Genomic DNA, 26,748 nt, shown 5'->3' on the forward strand with positions numbered 1-26,748 from the left:
GAGGAGTGGGAGGGATCTGACATTTATTTCACAGTAATGGCATTTCTGAATTATCTTTAAAATGCATGTTCTATTATTGCTACGCTAAAATAAATTTGTATTTAAATATTTTTCATTATGTTCATGTGTCTGACAATGATAAAAATAAGTACAAGACCAATCCCAATGTAAGTGAATATATGAGTCAACAATAGAATATGTTACATTAACCTAGCTCTCTAGAAAACAATCAATCCTATGATAAGCCATAATTTGATAAGTTGAACTATTCCTACGCTAAAGTGAATACCAGGTGTCAGCACTATACAATGTTAGTGGTGGTATTAATGAGTAATCAAATGGACTAATCAAATGGACCCTAGGAGAAATGACTGTCAAAGCCTTCAAAACCCAGTAATGCACAAAACAGAATCTGAAGCAGAAGAGCAACTGAATGCTGAAGAGGGACAACTGGGGCCCAAGGAGTTAGCTAATGTAGAAAATGCAGGAGTGAGAAGCGGTGGCTGGAAAATCACTTTCTAGACATCAGCTGGCTGCTTTTCTTCATCACCATCCTTAATCATTAAGAGAATCAACGGTAGCATTGATAAGGTTGGAGACTAGAATCAGGTAGTTACTGAATTTTCTAGGAAAGAGAAAGCAATTTGTTTTAATGTTTATAGCCTTTATTTCCCAAAAAATATTTTACACTTGTTTACTTATTGATTGAATTTTTCTTTTTTAAAAATTTTTTTTTTCAACGTTTATTTATTTTTGGGACAGAGAGAGACAGAGCATGGACGGGGGAGGGGCAGAGAGAGAGGGAGACACAGAATCGGAAACAGGCTCCAGGCTCTGAGCCATCAGCCCAGAGCCTGACGCGGGGCTCGAACCCCCGGACCGCGAGATCGTGACCTGGCTGAAGTCGGACGCTTAACCGACTGCGCCACCCAGGCGCCCCTTGATTGAATTTTTCTAAAACACATAAGCATAGTTCAAAAAAAGTCTGGGTAACTGATTGTGTTATTGTAGTTTTTATAATACATATATAGTGATACAAAATCTTCTGTTTTAAAATGTACTCTTCTTTGTAACTGGCTGTCTACTAGCTACTATATATAATTTCATCTTCTTTTGATGAGTCAGGCATTTTAAGTACCTCAGATATTCTTTTACTGAATAAATCCCTGATAAATGTCCTTGTTATTTACCTTTTAGCAAAAATTAGTGTTCAATTAATGGTAGATATTAATGTACTTATTATCATTAAATGGCCTGTTCAATGTTACAAAACCAGCCAAAACCAGAAGAAGGAATCTAAGTCTCTTGCTGCCTCAGCACACTGTCTTCTTTTCTATAATGGCACTTACTATTCAGGTCTATTATTTGAATTAATGAGGTTAACACTGGCAGACAAACAAGATGGCAAAAATAAATTACAAAACATGAATGTGGCTTCATGGAGATGAATTCTAATAATTAAATGGCTTTGCTATGCTTAGGTAAGCTTGTATTTCTAAAATAGTCTTTATTCATTTATTTATTTATTTTTTTTAATTAAATATAATTTATTGTCAACTTGGTTTCCATACAATACCCATACAAACCGACTGAAAAACAAAAGGAATTGCTTACTTTCTGCTTTATATGCAATGAATAAATGCAACACCTTTAAAACTCTACATTGATTTTGATATGTTGATATGTCTTAGCATATGTCTCAAAATGAAATTTAAATACCAATAGGGCAAGAAATGGCTAGGATGAAGGCAGATGTTAGCTAAATAGGGGAGAAGGGAAAAGAATTTATTTAGAACAGAGAATAAGCAAGCAAAGAGAAGAGCAGTTCCTCATGGTGCCGCCATCTGTAATAACAGCAACAACTGATAACTAGCCATGCACAAAGTGCCATGAACTAAACACTTTAAATGTATTAACCTACTTAATCCTCAGAATGACCTGGTGAAGTAGACTATTAACACTGTGTTTTACACATGAGGACACGTGGGCACCAAGCTACCTTGTCTAAAGATTCACAGCACCAGAATTCAAACCATGTAAAAATTAGATATTAAAGTCCAATTCTATACCACCAATCTAAACTATCTCCCCAATGAAAGAATTAATCCTGCCCTTTCTTCCAGTGCACTTTGCATTTGGCAAATATTTAGTTTTGTACGGCTTAGCCTAAGAATGCTTTTTTCCTTACCTATCCCAAGAGTCATACAAGACACTCAAAGTACTGCACAGCTCTTTTCTGATTCAGTAAAATAAGACACTCATTTATTATACAGATGTTCCACAGCACTATTTAGATTCAACTTGGAGAGAATCTTAAGAGGTTCAGGAGAGGGCTAGGACTGAAATTAGATAAGATCACTGGCTCAAATAAATATTAATCCAAAGCACAGTCTCAGACATCCCAGTTACTCTATATAGTACTTGAAAGTAGGAACTATATCTTACTAAATCTCATCTCTGTAGCTAGTATCCATCCATGCTTTGGTGTAGTATGTGTTTCATAAATGTTTATGAAACTTCACAGTATCTAATAATCAACACTTGAATTCCTTGGTCATCATAAGCAAATATTATATATGAAAAGTTTTTCTTTCAAAATTGGCTATTATCTACAATTAAGATTTCTCATTACCTGTAGCAGTGTGTGATTGTGATACAGGATAGATTCTTTCCATTCCAAGAAAAGGATTTAGACGCTTTTCCCGCTGTAGAGGAAAGACCACTTTGGTAATAGCATTAGTGATTCTTCTCCACTCTAATATCAAGCCTGGTAAAGGATGCAATGCCTTTAATTTATTTAAAACATCCTGCCAAAGAAATATAAAAAGGTAAGATCAGATTCTTGTCCAAATTCCATAGCAAACTAGACTTTCTTAAATCTCAAAATTAATTTTGTTAACTCCTGTATCTACAACTCAAAATTAACTGTTTGGGTTTTTTTGACAATCACTGTGATAAAACTATAACAACTATAGATTATAAAATGCAAATATGTCAATGCTGAGTAATACCAATTTAGATCTACCTTAAAAATAAAATCAATGAGATGTCCACTTAGCAAGGTACTAGAACTGCCTTCCCTCACCCCACCCCAAGAATCCTTTCTCTGTAGTATTTTCCTTCTCTATTCTTCATGTGATTGGAAGTTTCTTATGTTTTGTTTTGTTTTGTTTTCCTTTTGCCCTAATACTTTCATGGTTTCCATGTCAAGAAAGTTAGAAGACATTTATCTTCAAAACTGTGAATTTTCCATGCTACAGAATTTTGGTAAACTGCTAAGAAATAGGAACTTGGAAGGTTAGAGGGCCAGTGAGATAAAACAAAAAGTTTTGTTACAGAATGAAACAGTGGAAACTTCCCTAGGGCAGGTTAGTCATAGTTAATGATATTAGGGTCAAAATTCTACAGAATGGCAACTGGGGACTTCTTTCTCCTGGGCTCTTGTGGCTGTATTTCCTACCCCTTATTATTCCATTGAAAATTTTTTCAGCAAAACTGTAATATTAAGCCTTTTCTCTTCTCTCTTAAACATAAAGTTTCCATGGATTGTGATTTGTACTTTTACTTTGAAATTAGTAGAGTAGAGGGGTCTCTGGGTGGCTCAGTTGGTTATCCGACTCTTGGTTTTGGCTCACGTCATGATCTCACGGTTCATGAGTTCCAGCCCTGCAGTGGGTTCTGCGCTGACAGCGTGGAGACTGCTTTGGATCACTTCTCTTCCCCCTCTCTCTGCCCCTCTCACATTCACTCTCTCTTTCAAAATAAATAAGTAAACTTAAAAAAAAAAAAGAACTTAGTAGATTAGATTCTTAAAAGAAGTTCATGGAAAACTTACTATTTTGCCCTAAAATTGCCCCTAAACTGTTTTATTTGTAATGGCTGAACTTTTTTTTTTAATTCTTCCACACCTTTGTTCATATACCTATAACTATATAAATTATGTTACACTAGAAGTCCAAGAGTAGTGGATGTCAATGACTAAATAATGTCTACAGATCTAAGTTTATAAACCATTATACTGTTTTAATGATAGGAAGGACACAACTGCTAAATCAGATTATGGTCCAGATTTTCCATGATGGAATGTCTCCAGTTTTTGCAGGCAGTTGAACCACAAACCAAATTGTTTTCATCTGGATAAGTTCAAATATTGGGCTATGCTGGATCTTGCTTTCGTCAGCATTCTTTCAAGACACTAAAATGTTAAAAGTAATTCAATTTCTGCCCTGTAACTGCCCCATAGAGCACCTTACTGGTGCTGAGCTGTTTTCCCAGCCTTAGCTTGCGTCCATTGTCATTCACTCTTCTAGTAGAACCCAAAGTCTTCTTGCTGCCTTGATTTTTTCTCTCTCCATTTGGTGGCAATTTTAATTCCAAAAATAAAACCTGCAAGAAATTAATGCTTCTTTAGTCAAGAATTAAATCACAAGCATTGACATTCACAAACATTTTTTAAAGTTATTTAAGAAAATCTGTATAATTCAGTATGGCTTTGGAGATTTTCTTATAACATCTTAAATTATCACATTTAATAAATAATGGCAATAAAAATCTGTACGTCAAGTATGTCTATACCCTAATTTAGGCACTATCAGATTAATACCAATGCCAGGCTTTTAAACAGTCAAGAACACGGGAATGTATACTCTGTGCTGAACAAGTGATAAATAAGCTATTGACATTGAGACTAGCAATTGCTCTGACAACTGTGAACTCTCCTGAATACCCCTTGATGTGGTAACCAACGTGGCTACTCAACCATTTAGGCCTCATAGAGGGTCAATATGGGAGGCTCTGTGGCTATTATATGATCACAAAAAATCAGAGAACACTAAGGTAGAAAGGGATCCAAAAAGTCATCTACTTCCACCACCATAAGGCTAGACTCAGAATCCTTGGGCACAAAAGTCAGGAGAAGGTGGCTAACCCAACGTAGCAATAATGATAGCTAGAGTGGCTCATAAGCACCCACTGAAGAAACTAGACCTATACAGGGCAGGGATTTTTTTTTTTCTTAATTTAAAGTGGCAATAAATCAACAATTCCAGGAGGAAAGACCTACCATAATTAAAACAATTCAAAGATCTCAAGTTACGTTTTTAAAGGTTCTTTATCTTGCATTTCTGTTTTTGGTGAAACCCTCAGAATTGAGTGCGGAAACTTCATAAATTACCTCTCCACGTCTCAATGAATATATCTGTGAAATGAGGTAGTTGAACTAGATGAGAGCAAGAGGCACTAATATTTATTGAGGACTTACTTTGTGTCGGCCATTATGCTAGATGCTTTAACACGTGTCATCACATGTAATATATGTAACAATTCTGTGACACATTTGAAAAGTTTACACAGTTGGAGAAACTTGCTTAACATTACATGGCCAAAAAGCAGAAAAATTAAGAATTAGAACCCATAGTCCTCTGACTCCAAAGTCCTTTTTCTTTCCTCTAACCCATGCTTCCCTCTAGATTAGGAATCAACAACCATTTCCAAAAATCGGCCAGATAACAGATATTTTCAGCTTTGCAGATTTTACTGTCTGTCACAACTTTTCAATTGTGCCATTATAGACCAAAAGCAGCCAAAGACAATAAGTAAATGAACAACAGGTGTGGCTGTGCTCCAATAAAATTTTATTTACAAAAGCAGGTGGCAGACCAGATCTAGCCCACAAGACGTAGTTTGCTGATCCCCACTCTACGCCAGTGCCATCCAAAAGAACTTTTTTGCAATAATGAAAATGTTCTATATTTGCATTCCCCATTATGGTAGTCACTTGCCACATGTGGCTATAGAACATTTGAAACGTGTCTAGCACAAGTAAGGAACTGAATTAATATATTTTATTTAATTTTAATTAAATTAAATATAAATAGCCACAAGTGGCTAGTGGCCCCTGTATTGGACAGTGCAGCTCTAGATGATTAGTAATATCCTTCCCAGGTCAAAGATTCAACTTCAGATCACTAAGGATTAAACAGTCAATGTGTGAAACTGTCAGATTACCTTAAATATAATTTCCATTTTAACATGAAGACCTAAGAACAAGCCATTAACATCAAAGGTCTTTTATTCTGGCCTAGAGTTTAGTCTAGGCCTATGGCCTTAGTACCCATCTGAATCACAAGGGCACAGATTCCTGTCTTTGCCCCAAGCCTACTTATGCTGAAATCCAGAGATCCTATGTTTTTGATAAGTCTTCTATGTAATTTTAAGTGCAGTCAGTTTGGGAGTTGTAAGCTAAAGAACTCAAAAGAGGGGTGCCTGGGTGGCTCAGTCCATTGGGCAGCCAACTTTGGCTCATGTCATGATCTCATAGCTCATGAGTTTGAGCCCTGTGTCAGGCTCTGTGCTGACAGCTCAGATTCTGTGTCTCCCTCTCTCTCTGCCCTTCCCCTGCTCACGCTTTGTCTCTGTCTCTCTCTCTCAAAAATAAACATTAAAAAAAAAAAGTCAAAAGAAAAAAATTTAAAAAATAAACAAAAAAGTCACCACTAATTCAATACAAATGTACCCTGTGGTTAGGAGAAACAAAATTCCTCTTATTTTATTTTTTTAAATTTTTTTATTTATTTATTTTTTCAACGTTTATTTATTTTTGGGACAGAGAGAGACAGAGCATGAACGGGAAAGGGGCAGAGAGAGAGGGAGACACAGAATCGGAAACAGGCTCCAGGCTCTGAGCCATCAGCCCAGAGCCTGATGTGGGGCTCGAACTCACGGACCGCGAGATCGTGACCTGGCTGAAGTCGGACGCTTAACTGACTGCGCCACCCAGGCGCCCCGCAAAATTCCTCTTATTTCAAAAACATAACCCTGTGGCTTAAAAAGGGGGCATTTATATGAGTATATATAACATTTATTGAATGTTTACTATGAGATGAGCACTAGTCTAAGTGTTTTACATTCATCATTTCCTCCTCACAACAACTCTGTGAGGCATTTCTATCATAACCCATTTTACTGATGTAGAAATTGAGATATAAAGAGTTAATGTATTGGCCCAAGGTTCAGAGTTAATTACTAAGTGGAGGAGACAGGATTCAAATTCAAGAAGACTGGCTTGAAAGCCTGTGATCTTTACAATACGCTGTATTACTGAATTGCATCTGTAAGACACCTGAACCTCAATGCTATCGAGTATAAGCACCCACCCTGTACTTGTAACCCCTCTACAACAACCCAACCACCCTTTGTGGAGTGTGGGGAGACCAAAGAATAGAATGTCAAACTTTGAAAATAAAAAAAAAAAAAAAGGATAAACTGTGTCAAAACGTATGTAAGTTTATAAAAATCTTATGTAGGTTTAAAAAAAGCAAATAGTCACAAAATACCCTTTTTCGTTAACAACTGAGAAAAATATCTAATTTTGTTCTCCAAAAAAAAATTGGGGGGAAGGAAGGAGTGAGACTTCATGAAATGTCTAACTTCATGGAGAAACAACTACACTGTTATGTAACATCACTATAGATCTTTTGTTCAATAAATATTTACTGAGTACCTCCTCTGTTCTAGGTAAATCTCATGGAGCATACATTCTAGGTTTCTTTACTACCTTCCAAACTCATAAATACAGATATAATTTATAAATTAGACACTAGAATACTCTATTTCCAAAGTTCTCCAATAACTAAAATTTTTAAAATTGATCTTTGTCATTTAGGCAAACACATTTAGGAAATACACACACATACACAAACACACACATCATTTTTAACTCTAAAATTCTGCATTCCCATGATACAACCTCAGCAATATCATCTGAACTGGTGAAGGAAAAACTGTGCCCGGCTAGTTGATAGGCCTGAGTCTCAATCGCATCCAGCTTGGCTTGCATTATGTGTTTCTGACTTTCACATTCTGCAGTACTAAATCCAATTCCATTTAATTCTAACAAGGCCAAGCAGTACTGAGAGGGCATTTCCACTTTACAGAAAACATCTGGAAGAAAAAACAAGAAAACTAAGACATTAATTCACCAGCTAAACGATTGGATTAGCATCATCACCTAAAAACACATGGAATTTTTCTAGGCAAATTCAGAGGTGCTACCCAAGCAATTCTTCAAGATCCAGTCTCCAAAGCAGCACTCTCAGGCCAACAATGAAAGGCATAAAAGTACTTCCCACTTTTCTACTTCAGCACTAGACCACTATCTTTGTCTACACAGAGGGCAGAAAAACTGGCAATCTTGTGAATAGTCTATATTACAATAAACTGCATTTCTCCCAAGATAATGTTTTTGTTTCTACCCTTGGCAACAGCAAGAGAGCCAAAGTTATTTGCTAAACTGACTAGAAAGAGTTAATCTCCTGAAATTATTTCCAATGTTCCTGGTTCCATGATATGTACATTTGCACAAAGAACTAAAAATGGAGGCTTCTTACCAAAGAAGCCAATGCTCTTACCAAAGAGTAAAGAAAAAGTTTTCTAAAGTAAGAATCAGAGTATTTTTCTATCTACTGATGCTTCTCAACAGAGTAGTCATTCTACATCATTTTTTTCCAGTATGCTTTCTGGAATATTAGTGTCAAAGATACTCTATGAAAAGAGTACAGTTGAGAGACACTGTATTGGGAGTTCCAGCATTTATATACTGCTTTTGGATATTCATGATGCCTGTTTATTTAGTAAAGGCTCTGAGAAGCCCTGAAGCAAAGACTATTTAATTTTGTATTAACTGAAAGTCTGAAATTATTTGACCACAATACCTTGTATCTTATGCAAGACTTATTAACATCCTGAAAAGTAAAAATATTTAATGTCTCACCTTTTAAGGAAAGTTTGTTGACCCCTGTGCTGGACAATCCAGACATAGAATTTGCATTAAAAGTGATAAAGAGGGATGCCTGGGTGGCTTAGTCCTTTAAGCCTCTGGCTCTTGAAAACAACTAGGTCGTGATTTCAAGGATTTGTGAGAGGAAGCCCCCCATGGTGGCAGCTGTGCTGACAGCACAGAGCCTGCTTGGGATTCTCTCTCTTCCCCCCTCTCTCTCTGCCCTTCCTCCTTGTTGTCTCTCTCTCAAATAAATAAAGTTTAAAAAAAGTGTGATAAAGAGTGATAAAGACCTGTGATAAAGTGTCTAAATATAAAACCAACACCAGTCTGTAATAGCACAAAAATGCCAGCAACATCGTTTTAACCTTGAAGGTTTTCCTTCTTCAACAAAGAATTGAGTTGATTCATAGCGTTGAAGATGAGAATCGACTCCATCGAGGCTCTGTATCTCCCAGAATGTTCAGTGTTGACATTCAGCCCCAGACTCTGAACTCCTTGGCCAGTCTCTATCCCTTCGAGGAGTGGAAGCTCATGAGGAAGAAAACTGGAAACTATGCTGTGAAGAGTTGGCTCCTTAGAATCTGGATCTAGTAACCAGCATGCCACCTGAGAGGGTTCAAAGACATTTGTGCACACTTAAATTAAAAGGGGAAAATGCTCATTTCTAATCTCACTCATTTTCATGTAATACCAATTCAGTGGTCTTTCTAGAAGAGGAGGAAAATATAATTATAAATTGTTCCAGGACTCATTTTTGGTACTAATTCGAGCAGTTTTCAAAGAAGGAAAACTTACAACTTTTCATCACTACAATGGTGATACAGCTCCTGCTGATATAGTTCTGAAATAGGCTTGAAATCCTAGCACTTCAGATAATTAAAACTTTGTTTCTGAAAATGTAGACGGACTCTTCTCCACTAAGGGTTGATTTTGGCTAAGCTACTCTAGTAAAGATAGGCCTATATAGTTTTAGGTTTTTAAAAATTCTTTCAACATCATAAGAAGTGAGACATAAATGTTTTACCATTAAAACTTCATACTCAAAGTTTTAGAAAGCCTCTGGGGGCTTTCCCCTCAGGATGAGGGCCTGTCACTAGGACCATCCAACAAATCATGACTGCTATTTTTAGCTCTCCTATGAGACTAGACTTGTATTTTCTAATTATGTGATCTAGCAGATCAAAACTAAATTAGAATTAGGAAATATAAGCCCTATTCATAATTCTGACAATTACTACCTGACTCATTTACTTCTTCTGTAGCTTAAGAGTGTGATACTGTGAATTATAATAAGAAATTTAAAATTGGCCTCTGTCGCATTTCTAGGACAGAACTTCTAAAACCCTTGACATTTCCTTAACTATGAGATAAAGGTGTCTCTTGTTATGTTAATGAGGTGACTTTCGGAATGCCCCTAGGTTACCTAAGGATGGGAGCTGGCTGCCAAAGGAAACTCTGTGATTGGAGGGTGAGTACTTTCAGTCTCACCCCTGACCAGCTGGGAGGCGCCTGGAAGGCCAATGGCTAATGATTTAATCAATCGTGCCTATGTAATGAAGTCTCCATAAAATCCCCAAATGACAGGATTTGGAGAGCTTGGAAGTTGTGGAACTTGGAGGTGTTGGTGAGAGTGGTGTGCTCGGACAGAGGATGGAAGCTCCCTTTCCCTTCCCACATACCTTACCCTGCATCTCTCTTCCGTCTGGATGTTCATCTGTATCATTTATCATATCCTTTTATAATAAACTGATAAATGTAACTAAATGTTTCCCTGAGTTTTGTGAGTCACTCTACTTAATTTATTGAATCTGAAGAGGGTGCAGGTCACAGGAACCTCTCATTTACAGCCAGTTGGTCAGACTACAGGTAACAACCTGGATTTACAACTGGCACCTGAAGTCCTTGCCAGATGTCCTCGGAAAGGGGGGGTCCTTGGAATCTCCAGTCTGTAGTCAGTTGGTCAGGAGCATATGTGTTAATTAGGGCTTGCAACTGGCCTCAAGATAGTGGGCAGTCTGTGGCACTGACCCTTAACCTGTGGAATTTGATGCTATTTCCAGGTAGATACTGTCAGAATTGAGTTGTAGAATACCCAGCTGGTGTTTCCAGCATTGCTTGATGGTGTGGGGGAAAACCCTACAAACACATCAGAACTGGTCTCAGTAGGGGCGCTTGGGTGACTCAGTCTGTTAAGCCTCTGACTTCGGCTCAGGTCATGATCTTTCAGTTTGTGAGTTCAAGCCCTGCATTGGGCTCTGCTGACAGCTCAGAGCCTAGAGCCTGCTTTGGATTCTGTGTCTCCCTCTCTGCTCCTCTCCTGCTTGCTCTCTCTCTCACTCTCTCAAAAATCAGTAAACATTAAAAAAAAATTAAAAAAAAAGAATTGGTCTCAGAACAGTTTTTTGGTTTTTTTTGTTTTTTTTGGTGTCAGAGAAGCAGAACTTGCTAGAAGGGCCTGGCTCACAGAAACATATGGTTTATGAAGAGAAAAGATAAAAGGGTGGAGATTATGATCCTTTGATAGCTGGATGCTACCTAGTGACCCATGATGTGAAACTGCAGTTACACTATAGTTACTAAAGGTAAAAGCTACCAATGCAATTTAGAAATGGTAGACCTAACCCCCAAGGAGTTGGCTCATTAGATATATAAGGAAATAAAAAATAATAATCACACTAAACATACAATCTCCTGGTTACTGTTATCTGTAATAGCTAAATAAAGTAAAGTGCTGGGTCTCACCCTGATGCTAAACCAAGTTCAGATTTGGGTCAGTCTGAGCTCTAGCCAGTAGCCTCAAAGTCATCTGTACAGGGGCAACACAAAGTAGCCCTAAGACCTCTGGTCATCATTAAGGTAATCAATGTAGGAGGGCAATACCTACAAACTACCAAAACTAGGGGATACAATGTGAAGAATAATCAGCCTTTTTTTTTTTTAAGTTTATTTATTTATTTTGAGAGACAGAGTGAGTGGGGGAGGGGCAGAGAGAGAGAGGAAGAGAGAGGGAGAGAGGGAGAGAAAGGGGGAGAGGGAGGGAGGGAGGGAGAGAGAGAGAGAGAGAGAATCCAAGCAGGTTCAGCACTGTCAGTGCAGAGCCCTTCGCAGGGTTTGAACTCACAAACCATGAGATCATGGCCTAAATTGAAGTCAGACACTTAACCAACTAAGGCACCCTACCTACTATCATCAGCCTCGTGAGGAACCTTTACTAAAATGGATTAGGAGAGTAATTTAGGAGGAGGGTCTGGTCTTGGATGCTGTAGAACGAAAGGCAGAGGGTTGATGCAAGACCCCACAGCTCACTATAGTATAATCATAGTTGAGTGTATGTGATCCAGACACATGCGAGGTTGTTGCCAAGGAAACAGCTGGCCTGGTACACCGGATAAAAGCCACTGTAAGGTCTGTTTACCCTGAGAGGGAGACTGTTCCTTTTCTCTTATAAATGCCAAGTGGAACACCCCAGATAAAGGAGCTGATATTCTTCATATGCAAGCCATATGGGACTGCTTTATGATAACTGGGATATTTACCCACTGAAATCAGTAGATTATCCAGGTCACAGTAAATGCTTTAAGGGGGACCTTTAACCATATAACTGTACTGTTGCAAAACTGAGGGACAGTTTGGGAAGCCTTATCAAAATTACCACCTCACTTCCTCTCATAGACCTTACAGGTGATAATAAAAACTTGAGATTTATTAACAAGAGAATGAGAAGAGGCAGGGCCAGAATCAAGAGACTTCCCAACAGGGTGGAAAATTTTAAAAGGTTATTAACAAATAAGGGGAATAAAGCAAATATTGACAGGAGCAAGAGAAAGAGGAAACAGAAAGGGGAGAGTTACAGGACTCACCCCAGAAGGCTGGAAATCTTTAGATGGTTATTAAGAAATGTGATGAATAAAATGGGTAATGATGGACTAAATAAAAGGTTTTAATAAAGCACCACCAAAGGTTGGGTGGGTCAAAGCAACCCCCCCTCTGTTAGTCCCCCAACATTAAAGGGCCTCAAACAAGACTGCTCTATTCACCATAATTTGGAGAAATTTTAAAAGCTTGAAGGCAAAAGGTACAATGAGAAACCTGACCAGTGGTTAGGCAGATTAATCAAGTTAATAAAAGGGCCGGGGTACCTTGGTTCAACCCGTCCCTCGGGACTCAAAGCCTTTAGGACAAGCGTAGGTAAAACTGTCAGGAGGTGGAAAAGAGAAGTTTCCAGAACTCTTTGATGGAAGATCCAGGAACTCTGGTACCCAAACCCATTGGTAAAGCCCTGATTTGGGCTACACTTAGATTAAGAGAAATGTAAAAATGTAATCGTTGATAGGCTTATGTAAATTGGAATGTTTAATTATGTGAAGAAGTTGTACCTCCTTTACCTGAATATTTTATGGTAATGAGTTGTTATGCCTGGTTGGGGAACACTTTCCCTACCTAGTTTTGTAAAACCAAAGCCTTTTGATGAAGTCCTAATGGAGGTTATGATTAGAAATGTAAGGGTTGATGGAATTAAGGAAAAAGTCTGTAGGAGAACTGGTATGTTTGAAATGGCTTTAGATGAGGTGGTTGGGTCCTTACCTGATTGCATTTTGGGAATGGACATTATGTCAAACAGGGGAACATGTCCCATAATGAGTATTGTAAAACAGAAGGCATCTAAATTCACTCTTCAAGCAATGTTAAATAGACATGCTCAGTGCGAACCAGTAAGATTGCCTAATCCCGCACAGTGTGGAATAAAGCTCAAGTGCTGGTAAAGACAAACTGTGCAATTGCCCTATGTGGAGACTGGGGCTAATGGCAGAGCTTGTGAGCATCTCATGACAATGACTACTGGGACTTTAAACAAGATAATTTCCATTTGAGGGTATTTATTGCCTTCTTATCTGACATTATTAATTGACGCTATTTCTATTACTAAAGGATATAATACAATCCTGAAACCTGAAATACCCACAAAGTGTTGGGTGATATCCGAGAACTGCTCTAATGGAGATGGCAGTGCCCAGTAGAGTTCCATAATAAAATGGAAACAGTTTATACAGGATCCTGCTGCCTGGGGAATGAAAAGAAGAGATACTCAAGAGCAGGGAGCCTCTTTTCTCCTCGGCTTGACTCTGGAATTGTGTGAGGAGGAGCTGCTGGATTCCACTGTCACTTGGACAGTGCTCTAGAAACAGTCCTTGACTGACTGATAAGGAGCTGCTAGGTTTGTGGATGGCAGTTCCGAAGTGAATGGACAATATCCTGCTTTGGAAGGCCATCATTCTAATTAAAGAAGATAGAAAAGATCATCCTGGTGTGCTGAATTGCATGTTGTTTTCCTAGCAGTGATGAAAGAATTGAACAGAGCTAGGGAAAAGCTCTGTTTGGGTTTTCACTGGCTCATAAATAATGCCCAATAACTTTGCCAAAATGTCAGTCAGGAAGGCAATGGACACATGGCCTACTAAAGAAGGGTCCTCTTCTGGGACACAGTCCTTGTAGAAATTTGAAGGGGTGCATCAAAATAGGACACATTAATGCCTTTCAGAAGAATTCCCTTCTAGGCTAGGAAGGTGACTAGAATCATCAAGCCAATGTCCCTGTATGACCCTGGAAGATGGACACCTGGATCTGTGACATGAGTGGGCCTGGTTCACTGCAGCAATGCAGAGATGGGCTGAATCTAGACATATCCCTCTTGCACCCTCTGAGGCACAGAGTGCCAAAACAAACTATTCTATCTGCCAACAAGAGGGACCGAGACTGCAGATGGTTATATAGCAGATTCCCTGTTAGGAAGGTTATGAATATAGCTGGCAGGTGAAATTAATGCTAGTAGCCTTGGAGGGCTACAAATGGGTCCAATAGGAACAGACATTGACTCTGGACTGTGCTTTGCTTACCTGATTGTAGGGGCAAATGCTCTCGGTACTATTAAAAGAACAGAAGAAGAAATTGCACCAGTTTGAATGGTTGACTGTTATTTCTTCAGACTAAAGAACACACTTTACAGCCCATAATGTTCAATGATGGGCAAAGAGATATCCTCCTCAGTACTAGTTTGATAGAGAACTGAAATAGGCAATTAAAACATTGGTTGTCGTAAATGGGGGAAGAGAAAGGCAGGAAGAGATGGCTTTTATGCCTTCATGGTATGTGAGTATATGCTCACACTCAACATGAACATGAGTGGGGCTAAAGGAGTCCCCACTGGATATATTTGTCCATTTGGATCTGAGGAACTAAGGTGGGGGGCAGGGGGAAGGTGCTAACATACTTTCTTTCCCACATCACCTCAACTTTTTTCCTCTTAGCTGATAATAGGGGTCACAGGACCAGGACTACGGGTATAAGGGCTGGAAATGAATGATTCCTAAGCAAGAAACTGTAACTATTCCAAAAGGGGTGAAGGCACATCCTGCCCCATCAGGCCCTTAGGAATTGTAACATAAAGGTTAAAGCATTGAAGGAAAAATAGTAGTTATGGCTAAGTAAATGAATAAATGGGCTTTGTAAGGAGGAAAATCCAATATTAACATCTTTTTTTTTTTTTTAATTTTTTTTTCAACATTTATTTATTTTTGGGACAGAGAGAGACAGAGCATGAACGGGGGAGGGGCAGAGAGAGAGGGAGACACAGAATCGGAAACAGGCTCCAGGCTCCGAGCCATCAGCCCAGAGCCCGACGCGGGGCTGGAACTCACGGACCGCGAGATCGTGACCTGGCTGAAGTCGGACGCTCAACCGACTGCGCCACCCAGGCGCCCCCAATATTAACATCTTAAAAGCCGCTCTAAGCAAGAAATGATATTGTCTTTTAGTTTGATTATGTCAAATACCTGAAAGGGTGAAGCCATATATTGCTGACACCACTCTTACTTTTGGAACCTGGTAAGCCTGCAAAGCTGGGAGACATTTTCATATCCTGCCATCCACATTAGAAACTGGTGAACAGAAACCTTTTAGAGAATATCAAATACGGTAGTTTGATGTAAAAGTTGGCAAATGTTTCTTATAAAAGTGAGCTTCTTAAAATTAATAGTTTAGGGCGCCTGGGTGGCTCGGTCGGTTGGGCGACCGACTTCAGCTCAGGTCGCGATCTCACAGCTCGTGAGTTCGAGCCCCACGTCGGGCTCTGCGCTGACAGCTCAGAGCCCGGAGCCTGCTTCAGATTCTGTGTCTCTGTCTCTCTCTCTCCCCCCTCCTCTGCTCATGCTGTCTCTCTCTGTCTCAAAAATAAATAAACGTTAAAAAAAAATTAAAAAAAAATTAATAGTTTATCTTCTTACATCAAAAGTGTTGTGACCGACAAAACTGATTGTGGAATCTTTCAAATAGTTTATGTAAAAAGTACTACAATACATCTGAGATGCTACAGTAGTTTTAATGAGAAGCTCATATTACCCATATTCTCCTTTTGGACTCTGGAACATCAAAATTAAGTGACAACTTTTTATATCCAGGAAATGTCAGTTTAAAAACTACATGGAATTTATCACATGTAAACCAAGCCCAGCCTGAACTGCAGAAAAGGCCAGTATCTTCAGTTTATTTGATATTGCCTTTGAAAATCTTTCCCTAAAAAAGCTAAAGAAACTAAGAAATTTATCCTATTGATTTATCCTATTATTGATTATATTGCTAATAACAATCAAGTAGTATCATATATCAATTCAAAATTAATATTCTATACACCTCATGTATTCAGTATCAATAGGGGGAAAATGATATTCCTTTGAAAGCTATGATACTGTAAATAAATGTCATATGAAAATGCATTATACTGTTTATGTTACAATAATGTAAGTTACCCTTTCCTTGATAACTCAGAGTCATCATTATGAAAAGCATATCATGCTTTGCTATTATTATAAGCAAAGTTCACAGAGGCTAATAAGGTGATTTGCCCCTATGCTAAATGGCCCTAAATGTTGTCCTTTTAGATGGCTTATTATCTACACATTTTTCCTATTTTCTGCCTCTATACTCATGGACATCTGAAACAACCTGCTACCATATATTTAAATCTGACAGTTCTCACTTCATTTCTAATTTACTATGAGACAGAAAACTTAAAACATAACCAAAATAAGATTTTTTTAAATCTCTGAGGAAAGATATGAATTTTAGTGCTTAGAATTTGTGGAATCACTGTTTTTATCTACATAGAGGTATTTTGGTGCCTAACATTCTGTTCTGGGTGGATGAGATTACTGGATAAAGGAATGACTACTCTGAAAAATGTAAGCTTCATTGTTGGAGTTAAATAAATACCAAGTCATTTAAGAATTAACACTACACATTGAAAAAGTTTTTTTAAGTATAGTAAAAATTAAATAAGACATGAAACCTTAGGATCTTCATAACTTTGTTCCAAGGAGATACCACAAGACAGAAGAAGAATTTTATAGCTCTGGATGAAGTCATAGATGATAATAGAACGTTCTTTATCAGATTCCTCTTGAAAGCAAGACAGAAGATACCACATTCTGTCTTTCACAGTCAGGCTTGGATCCAGAGAAGGTGGGACCAAACTGGGACTAATTTCTTTAAAAAACAAACAAACAAAAAGGCTTAAGGCAAAAATTACATGCATTCATTTGAAGCAGCAATCTTTAATAAAAAGACTGAAAAAAGACTCAGAAATCTAAGGGTTTACTTCCATGTAACCAATAACTCAGCATGACCTTATTCAGGTTATGTTGATCATATAGATGAAGTGCTTCATATTCTGGTGTGTATGCTGCCGAAGCAAGCACGAAGCTTCATATTCTAAAAATTAAGGCTTATGCTATGTAATTTATATTGTTCTATTTAATTAGGTGGGAGACTTCTAAATATGAAGATTTCTAAAAATAAATTTACATTTCCCAGAATAAGGAGTTAAAGACAGAAAAGGGTGTTTTAAAATGAATTTTAAATGAACTCCTTAAAAAGGTTTAGTATGGGGGCGCCTGGGTGGCGCAGTCGGTTAAGCGTCCGACTTCAGCCAGGTCACGATCTCGCGGTCCGTGAGTTCGAGCCCCGCGTCGGGCTCTGGGCTGATGGCTCAGAGCCTGGAGCCTGTTTCCCATTCTGTGTCTCCCTCTCTCTCTGCCCCTCCCCCGTTCATGCTCTGTCTCTCTCTATCCCAAAAATAAATTAAAAAAAAAAAAAAAAAAGGTTTAGTATGAACGTATAGTGTTACATCTTAAAAAAAAAAAGTACTCAACATAACACATTTTCCCTCAAAACAACTGAAAAAAATTTCATGCTTACTCAGGAACACATACATTGTATAGCATTCTTTAAAATGTTTACTTATTAATTTTGCTCCTGTCTAAAACCAATTATGTCAGGTACGTAATGCAGCAACTGTAATCAGATCAGAAGGTATTTCTAGATCATATCCTCTCTATTCCAAAGACTTCTACAAAGGCTGTATGATTCAACTATTGTATATGCTCAGCTTATCAGTGTCACTAGATAAGTTCCAGACACAGTCAATGACAGGAAAAAAGTCTGAAAAGAAACTGGTATGATCCAATCTTCAGAGCAATCCCCTAAGATATCCAGGGAGTCTCTAAGGCTCCACTCCACTACCTCCAAGAAGAAAAGATAGTATTAGTAGCCTACATGATAGGTAGAGGGGAGTAAGAATAGTACTTAAGACATTCATTCTAATGAATATATGAAATAATGTACACATGTGCCACTTCCCCCCCCCCCATTTTTTTAATCCTAAAAATAAATTCTAGGTAAATATCAGGAAATTATTCTCAACAAAAAAGGCACTATCCTAATAGAGATTATCTTAAAAATTATATGGTGACTTAATCAAATAGTGATTACTTACCAGGATGCTTTTGTTCCTTCTGCAGTGAAAAATAATAGGCATCTCTTCCACCCCAGCACACTGCCAGACCAACCACCAAGATGTCATCACAACCTTTAACAGGAACTCCATCATCTCTAATAGGGGTTTCCTGAGGTAGGCTAACTAAATAAATCAAAAGTGAAATAGTTAAAAATCTCAAAATAAAGCCATTAAACTGAATGTTAAAACAATGATAATGATAAAAAAAACTATTTGATTGGCAAAATTTCCAGATCCCCATAATATGCATTATTTGGATGGTCTTTTTAAGGTATATGTAAGATCTTTCTAGGCTTCCCATCAATTAAGATAACTGTCACTTTGAAAAATTTATCAAAGATATCTTAAAATATATCTATAATAATAACTAAAGTGGGTATTAACTAAATTTTTTAAAGCTACATTTTGAATTGCTATAACTGAAACAAATAAAGACCACTGGTATACTATAAAAATTTTGTAGTGAACTCAGCAATTCTTTTTTTCTTTTTAAATGTTTATTTTTGAGAGACAGAGACAGAGACACAGAATCTGCAGCGGGCTCCAGGCTCTGAGACGTCAGCACAGAGCCCAACACAGGGCTCAAACCCATGAGGTGTGAGATCATGACCTGAGCCGAAGTCAGACACTCAACTGACTGAGCCAACATAGGCACTCCTGAACTCAGAAATTCTTAACACTAAGAAACTTCAAAAAAAATCAAGTACCTTACTTCTTGGTGAAGAATCAGGTATAATTTTGTATCCAGAGTCAACATTTTTTCTGAAATAATGGATCTCCAACTTTACAAATACAGGTCAAGAACCAGTCTAATAACTGGCACACAGTTGTTAAATTTAAGTGAACAATTTTACCCCTCTAACCTCTCAAAGAATGTGCTCAATTTTATATTTGTTTAATGAAAAATGGAAAGTACTAGTCAACACAAAACATATATAAAACTTGTCATTAACACATTTGCTCCATGACCTAAGTGTTCATCTACAGACAAATGAATAGGAAGATGTGGTATACTATACAATGAAATATTATGGTGCCATAAAAAGGGATGAGAACTTGCCATTTGAAACATGGATGGACCTACAGGGTATTACATTAAGTGAAATAAGTCAGACTGAGAAAGGCAAATACCATATGATTTCATAAATAGAATCTAAAACAAAAACACATAAATGAATAAACAAACAAGCAGAATCAGACCTATAAATACAGAGAACAAACTGATGGTTACTAGAAGGAAGGGGAGGTGGGGGGTTGGGCAAAATGGCTAAAGAGAATGGGAGATACAGGCTTCTAGTTATGTAATGAATAAGTCATGGGAATAAAAGGCACAGCATAAAGAATATATATAGTCAATGATATTGTAATAGCAATGTATGGGGACAGATGGTAGCTATACTCATGGTGAACATAGTATAATGTATAAACTTCTCATATCATTATGTTGTACACCTAAAACTAATATAACATTGATTGTCAATTATACTCAAATAAAAAAAATTAAAAAGAAAAACATGTGTTCCATGAATTGAAGATCAGACAAATACTCAAAGTTTTATGAACAAATTCATTCATAAATACAGAGATTTAAGAAATCTGATCAAATCTTTGATTTCTACAGCAGGTCGTCAAGCTGACTACAGCTATTCCCCAAGATACAGAATCCTTACTGTCATGAAGTAAGACAGGAATATACATGCATGGCATTATTTGGTTCAATTCTCTTGAAATGTGGAAGGGCTCTGTGAGGATTTGGGGTCAACATTTTGGTATAGAATTCATGAATATCAGTAAAGGTTATAAGTCTACTTGAGGTAAGTATTGAAAAATATAGTTAACATACATTGTTAAAAATATAGTGCCAATTTTCTATGTACTTTTGTGATTATCTAAGTAGATTATATAATACAAGTTAATTATTTTAATTAATTAAATAGAAAATAATTCATAAGCACTGATGATTAATAAAAAATGAGATACCAAAAATGGTGATCCATATTCAAAATATATTCGTTTTTACAAACTTATATTCTAACATTTATATATTATATAAAATATTATATTATGTATTAAATATACAAATTTATATGATTTTTTAAAAGAAACTTTGCGTTTAATGGTAAAGCTTAGCACACTCCAGCACCAGATATGGGCTGGAGTTGAAGCAGCAGAGACAGGTAGATGACCTCCATGAAGCCTCGTAAAGTGAAAAGAATAAGAAAGGCAACAATTAGCACCATGGCCTGACACATGGCAAAACCCAGAATAGAACTGAAGAAATGCTGCTGTTTGAGAGCCAGGTTCCTGATATACCCAATGATCAAGCTGCCAAAAACTATCCCATTGCTGGCCCATGTACCAGCCACAACAACTGGGATGGCTGCAGCAGCAATAAGCTTGGCTACTATGTCCATGTCCTGAGAGACAAGACTGCTATAGAACTCCCTTTGGACCACCTACTGTGGGGAGCTACTGTGGCAAGGCTGTTTAGGGATTTCTGGCTTTTGAAGAAAAGAGGCAGACACAGGCCTGATTAGACCAGAGCTATAACAGCGGATCAGGGCCACAGTAATAAGTAGTGCCTTAGAGGTCTGCATTATTTCAGTATCCCAGCTTGACCTTTTTTCTCAGTGCTCAGTTCTCACACCCTGGAGTCGCCCATCACTTATACCAGATGGCAACTATTATTAATCTAGTTGCACTGAACAATAAGCTGTTCTACAGGTAAACCCATATAGAAGAAATTTTAATTAAATTGGAATAAATTTAGTACATTCATCCCAATTCACTATTTTACATATAAACATGAAAATATGAAAAATTAAAGAAAAAATTCTTACCTTGCTTAAACCTACCACCAATAGCAGCATTTTTAGAAGACCTCAAATTACTGATCTTTTCACAAGCCAGTGAGATGGAAAATCTCTTTTTGCACTGCCACTCCTTAATGAATGTTTGAAAGAGAATTTGGTCACTTGCTACATCAATTATGGCCAAGCTTTCTGGGCTGCATGAGGCTGCAGTTAACTGTGATCCATCCTGTGACAATTGCAGTGAAAAACTTGTGTCTCTAATAGGTCTATCCTTTTTTAAACCCTCTCTACTCTCTGAACTTAAATCTTGGTTTTTAATATCTGAAGATGAGCCAAATGAGTAACTTTTACCAAGCTGTAAAACACTATGCATTTTCTGGAGTTTTACAGAAGATGTTCCAAGAATACTTGGAACCACTAGCTTAGAAGCAGATGCTGGGATGGGTGTAGGAGGAATGAGTCCGTTATCATCAACTATACAGCTGTCTTTCCAAGGCAAGAGGGATGAGGTTTCACCATGAAGGGCACCGTTCTCCAGTGCTCCAATCTTGCTCTTTATTTCAACATTAGGGAAAAATGAAATTCCCGGAACTTGATTTGGCTCCAAATTTGAAATCACTTGTTTGCCATTTAACTCCATATTTTCCCCTTTTAAACTAGACAAGTTTGTAGTGGCTAATTTTTGCTTTTCATTTTCTAGAGGACTGGACACTTCATCTAAAATTCTTTGCAATCCTGGACTTAAATCAAACGATGCCCCTGACCATATGAGCGATTTATTTTGCCCTATCTCAGTTAATTTGGATTTTTTAGACTTTTCATCTTTATCTCTTCCAATTATTTCTCTTTGTGAATAATCATTATTGACAGTCCCTGGATCACTTAGTTCTAATGCTGTAAGAGACACTGTGGTATTATGTTTCTCTTGGACAGGAAATATATCTACATTGTCCAAAGCTTCAACCATCTGAGCAGAATCCAACTCTGAAAATATAAGAGACTCCTCACTGAAACAAGTCAACTGTTGCTGATTATCTTGATTCTCATTCATATTTGATTTTCTAAGTTGGCCCTCTGGTTGTAGACACAGAGAATGACTGAAACAGTTTGACATTAGTTCAGAAGAAAGGGGTTCTTTTGCTTGTGTATCAGGTGGTTGTTCTTTTACTAGGTAATCTTCACTGAAACTGTCAAATAGTAAGCTATCACTCAAATTCAAACTTGTTTCAGGAGCTGGTAGACATTCTACTTCTACACCAGTGGGAGGCGGTAGTATAACTGGTTTCAAAGCTTCTTGTGTTTGATAACCTTGAAGAAAACTATTTAATTGAGAGTCAGTGACAGAAAGTTCATTCCTTTTAAAACAAGGGCCATTTTCCCTCAAGAGTATTGGAGAATGAAAAATTGAGCTTTCTGGAGTCAGGACATCAACTCCATGTGAACTGGTGCTTTGTTTCACAGTATCTACAGTCTTATCCTCCAAATGATCTATATTTGTCACTCCTGGAGAATGTCGTTCACCAGGAAAAGTAATATGAATCTCATTCTGAAAAGAGATCACCGAGCTCTGTTTGTCTAAACTCTTCGGCATTGTCTCTGTTGCCAGGTTGGCATCCTTTGCTCCTTCTTGTTTGGCATTTTCAGTTGCCATCTGTTGTATAATTTTCTCTGACTGAGTATCCAGGTACAAACTATCTTCAAATTCACAAAGAACTAAACCTAAGTCAGAAACACAATTATTTTTAGTTTTGTTTGCTGCATAAGCTTCCGTTTTTTCTTGTATTTTAGAGGGATTTAGAAAATCCTCATGCTGGCCTCCTGATTTACCAAATGCTCCAGTTGGGGGATATATTCTACTGAGTATCTCAGTGCTGTTTATATTATCTCCTGATACCTGAAAATTATTTGATTTATTTTCCTCACCATTAAACTTCATAATTCCACACTTGATAATACCATTTGAGTCTTTATTCATATAACTACTGCCTGTTTCACAGGGCATTTGTCTCTCTAATATTTTTTTCTGTTTGGTATAAGTGTTTGTTTGTTTATCAGATTGTTTTTCTGCACACTGGTTAATTGAATGGGTGTCATGGTGTTTTACATAAACATTCTGGGTTTTTGAATCACTTTGTATCATCAGTACTTTGTTTATTTTTTCTGACTCAACAAAAGCTAGTGCTCTTCCATTTTCACTAACTGTACTAGTGGGATGACAAGTCACTTTTTTACTCTGGGATTCTGTGATAAAATGTTCCACAAGAATATTGTTAGTTTTTGTTTTGTTCTTTGAACTTTGTTCTGTTTGTGATGAGAATGATGCTTTGCTGTATTTTCCCTCAGCACAGTAAGATACATTTTTAGCAAAAGGCTCTGGACTTCTAAATTCCATATTCTTCTCATCTAAGGTAATTGAGTCTTCACAATAAACAGGATTAGACATAGTTTGTTCCTGTAAATCAATTCTATACATCCCAGTGTCTTTCACAGGGCTACTATCTCTGGATTGTGTTAGATGCTTACCACGTTTCCAAGATCGAGAGGCAGTACTCATCTTTTCTGAACTGAAACTCAAAGATCCTTTTTTTGTTTTCTCAAATAAGAGAGTTTGAACAACATTCTTAGTGCTTTTTTCCCCCTCATTCAGAGAGGTTACTAGCTTTTCTTTACTTCTGTTCAAAGAAGCCCGTTTTCTTGCTCTGGAAATGGAATGTACTTGGGATTCTTGATTCCCATTCTGTAACTTGTAATAAAAGGAATTTCTATTCTCTCCACATTTAACTAAATCTTGCACTGTAGTTGGTGAATGCTTAGCAAAAGAATCATTAAACACTGAGTTACTTTTTTTCTTTGATATTAATCTTTTACAAGATCTCTTAGTTTGGGGTGTAAGTTTCTGTTCCTTTACTTCTGGCTCACTGCTGGTCAATGAGTGTGTATTAGAATTTAAAAGGGAATATGGATTCCATTGCACTCCCATTTCAGCTAAATCCTGCTGCAGAATCCTTTTGGCTTCTTCTACTATAAGGGCTGCTGCTTCCCTTTCAGTTAAACCTTTTCTGCCAGTCACCCAAATATTTCGCATATTCCGACGTTCTTCAACTGCTTCCTCTTCCTCATCCACGGCCTTTCGGGCACTAAACAAGGATATAGAAAAAGAAATAAATTAATGCATTGATTCATTCATGCATACAGAAATATTTATTAACCACTAAACTGATCTGTCCTAGGAAGTGAAGAAATAGCACTGAACAAGAGAGAAATACATCTGCTTTCTAAGAGCTTACATTTTAGTTGGAGAAAACAGAAAACAAATGTTAGAATGCATTCCATATCAACTGATGATAAGAGTTGTGGACAAAAACAAAGCACCAGGAGGGGATGGCTGGTTCTGCAATTTTCAGATAGCAAAATTAGGGAAGGCCTCACTAAAACAGATGAAGCAGAAACTTTTTTAAAATAGTGGCATAAAACTTTCATTGAAACAAATCCTCCTATGTAATATTAACTCTAGACAAAATAGTTGAAGGAAAGGGAGAGTGACCAAAAGAAAGGAGAAACAACTGAAAGAGGGTAACTAAAAACTTGGATAAAAGCCTGGAGTTTATTAATTGACAGAATTTGAAAAAGAGCTCAGAATAATTACAGGAGGTATAAAATGAATGGAGAAAGTCCAGAAATGAGATCCAGAGAAGGAAAACCCAAAATTCTCCATATAAATCTGTTCAAATATCTAGCTGACCTCTAATCCATGCAAGTATGGGATGACTCTAAGCAGCCAGTTAAAAGTCTAAACTGAACAGAGATTTAAGTTACTGTCCACTATAGGAAGACAAAGTTTAGAGTTTGAGTTCAGCCAAGCTAACTAACTGATAAAATATCAATGTTCTTCAGCGTAAAATAATAGATTCTACACCCTAAAATGCCAAACATATACATAATTGAAGTACCATGAAAAGAAAAAATACAGCATGAAGCATAAACACTATGAAAGAAATAATGGTCAAGAGACTTCTGTTTCCAACAAGACTGGTGTAAGAGGGACCAAGTTAGCCACTCACCCAAAACAACTAAAATACCAAGGCTAGCTCCTAAAAGATGTTGCAGCTTCCATTTTGCTCTCTTATGTCACTTAGTCTAGAGAAAGCCAACCATCATGGCATAAGGACAACAACAGCTCTATGGAGAAGGTCACATGGAGAATTGAGCACCAGCTTGGCAGTATGTGTGTGTCATCTTAAAAGCAGATGCAACTCAACCCTTCAGATAATTATAGTCCCAGCCAACAGCTTTACTACAACCTCAAACCAGACCACCAACAAAGATGCTCCCAAGTTTATGACTCATAGAAACTTTGAGTTAATAATTATTTCTGTTGCTTTTAAGCCACAGAGTTCTTCTTTTAAAACATATTTTTCAAGTGTTTTTATTTAAGGACTCTCTACACCCAATGTGGGGCTTGAACTCACAACCCCAAGATCAAGAGTGACATGATCTCCTAAGCCAGCCAGGTGCCCCTAAGTCACTAAGCTCTTAAAGTAATTTATTTCACAGCAATAGTTAATTAATTAGCCTATTAAAACTATCCAACTTCAAAGATATAAAAATCTCAAGGTCTACATATTTAGAAGGAAAAAAAAAGAATTATATTACCATCAGAATTCTCAAAAACAGCATGCACAGCAAAGAAATCATTTTCCTTAAACTTAATAAAAGAAAAGGTGGGCCAAAAGTCTATATCTAGTCAAGATGTGCTTTAACTATTAAGGTTATAGAAAAGCAGTTTTACACATACAAGAACTTAGGGAATTCCATACGATATTAGCCCTCAAGAAATCTATTAGCAGGTAAGTGTAATCCAACCAAGAGAGGACTAAGAGTACTTCAGCACTAAGACTGATGGTAAGAATATGAATAAATAAAAATGTAGATTATATTATTTTTCATCTCTAAATCCTACAAGGGTAGGGACAAGGGTGGAAAATTAATGTATAAATGTTATGCATTGAGACAAACAGAACTAATGCACTTTTTAAATGGAGGGAAAAGGAGAGGGAAAAAGAAAACTAAAGTAAGCTCAATGTCAGTGACTGTTGGTCAGGCAATAGGTAGGTGCTACAGGATACCATTAAAATCTTGACAAACCAGGGGTGCCTGGCTGGCTCAGTTGGAAGAGCATATGACTCTTGATCTCGGAATTGTGAGTTTGAGCCCCACGTTGGGTGTAGAGACTACTGAAAAATAAAATCTTTAAAAAAATGTTTACAAGCCAGATAATAAAAAGTACACAGGTATGTGCTAGAACAAAA

General features: G+C 37.3%; 1 protein-coding gene and 1 pseudogene across 1 annotated transcript in view; both read right to left on the reverse strand.

Moving 5' to 3' along the window:
- Positions 1-26,748, reverse strand: part of POLQ (DNA polymerase theta) — a 94,063-nt gene that overhangs the window by 30,813 nt on the left and 36,502 nt on the right. Inside the window, exons 11-17 of the mRNA XM_040485034.1 lie at positions 21,467-24,576; positions 18,606-18,749; positions 17,121-17,317; positions 9,145-9,385; positions 7,748-7,941; positions 4,249-4,386; positions 2,633-2,807 (exon numbers count right to left, since the gene is read on the reverse strand). Coding sequence (XP_040340968.1) covers positions 2,633-2,807; positions 4,249-4,386; positions 7,748-7,941; positions 9,145-9,385; positions 17,121-17,317; positions 18,606-18,749; positions 21,467-24,576 — 4,199 coding nt within the window. The remainder of the gene's footprint in view (positions 1-2,632; positions 2,808-4,248; positions 4,387-7,747; positions 7,942-9,144; positions 9,386-17,120; positions 17,318-18,605; positions 18,750-21,466; positions 24,577-26,748) is intronic.
- LOC121036303 (ATP synthase F(0) complex subunit C1, mitochondrial-like) lies at positions 20,741-21,452 on the reverse strand (annotated as a pseudogene).

This window comes from Herpailurus yagouaroundi, unplaced genomic scaffold (assembly GCF_014898765.1).
Source record: "Herpailurus yagouaroundi ecotype Mexico unplaced genomic scaffold, PumYag 162, whole genome shotgun sequence".
In the NCBI taxonomy this organism is placed as follows: Eukaryota; Metazoa; Chordata; class Mammalia; order Carnivora; family Felidae; genus Herpailurus; species Herpailurus yagouaroundi.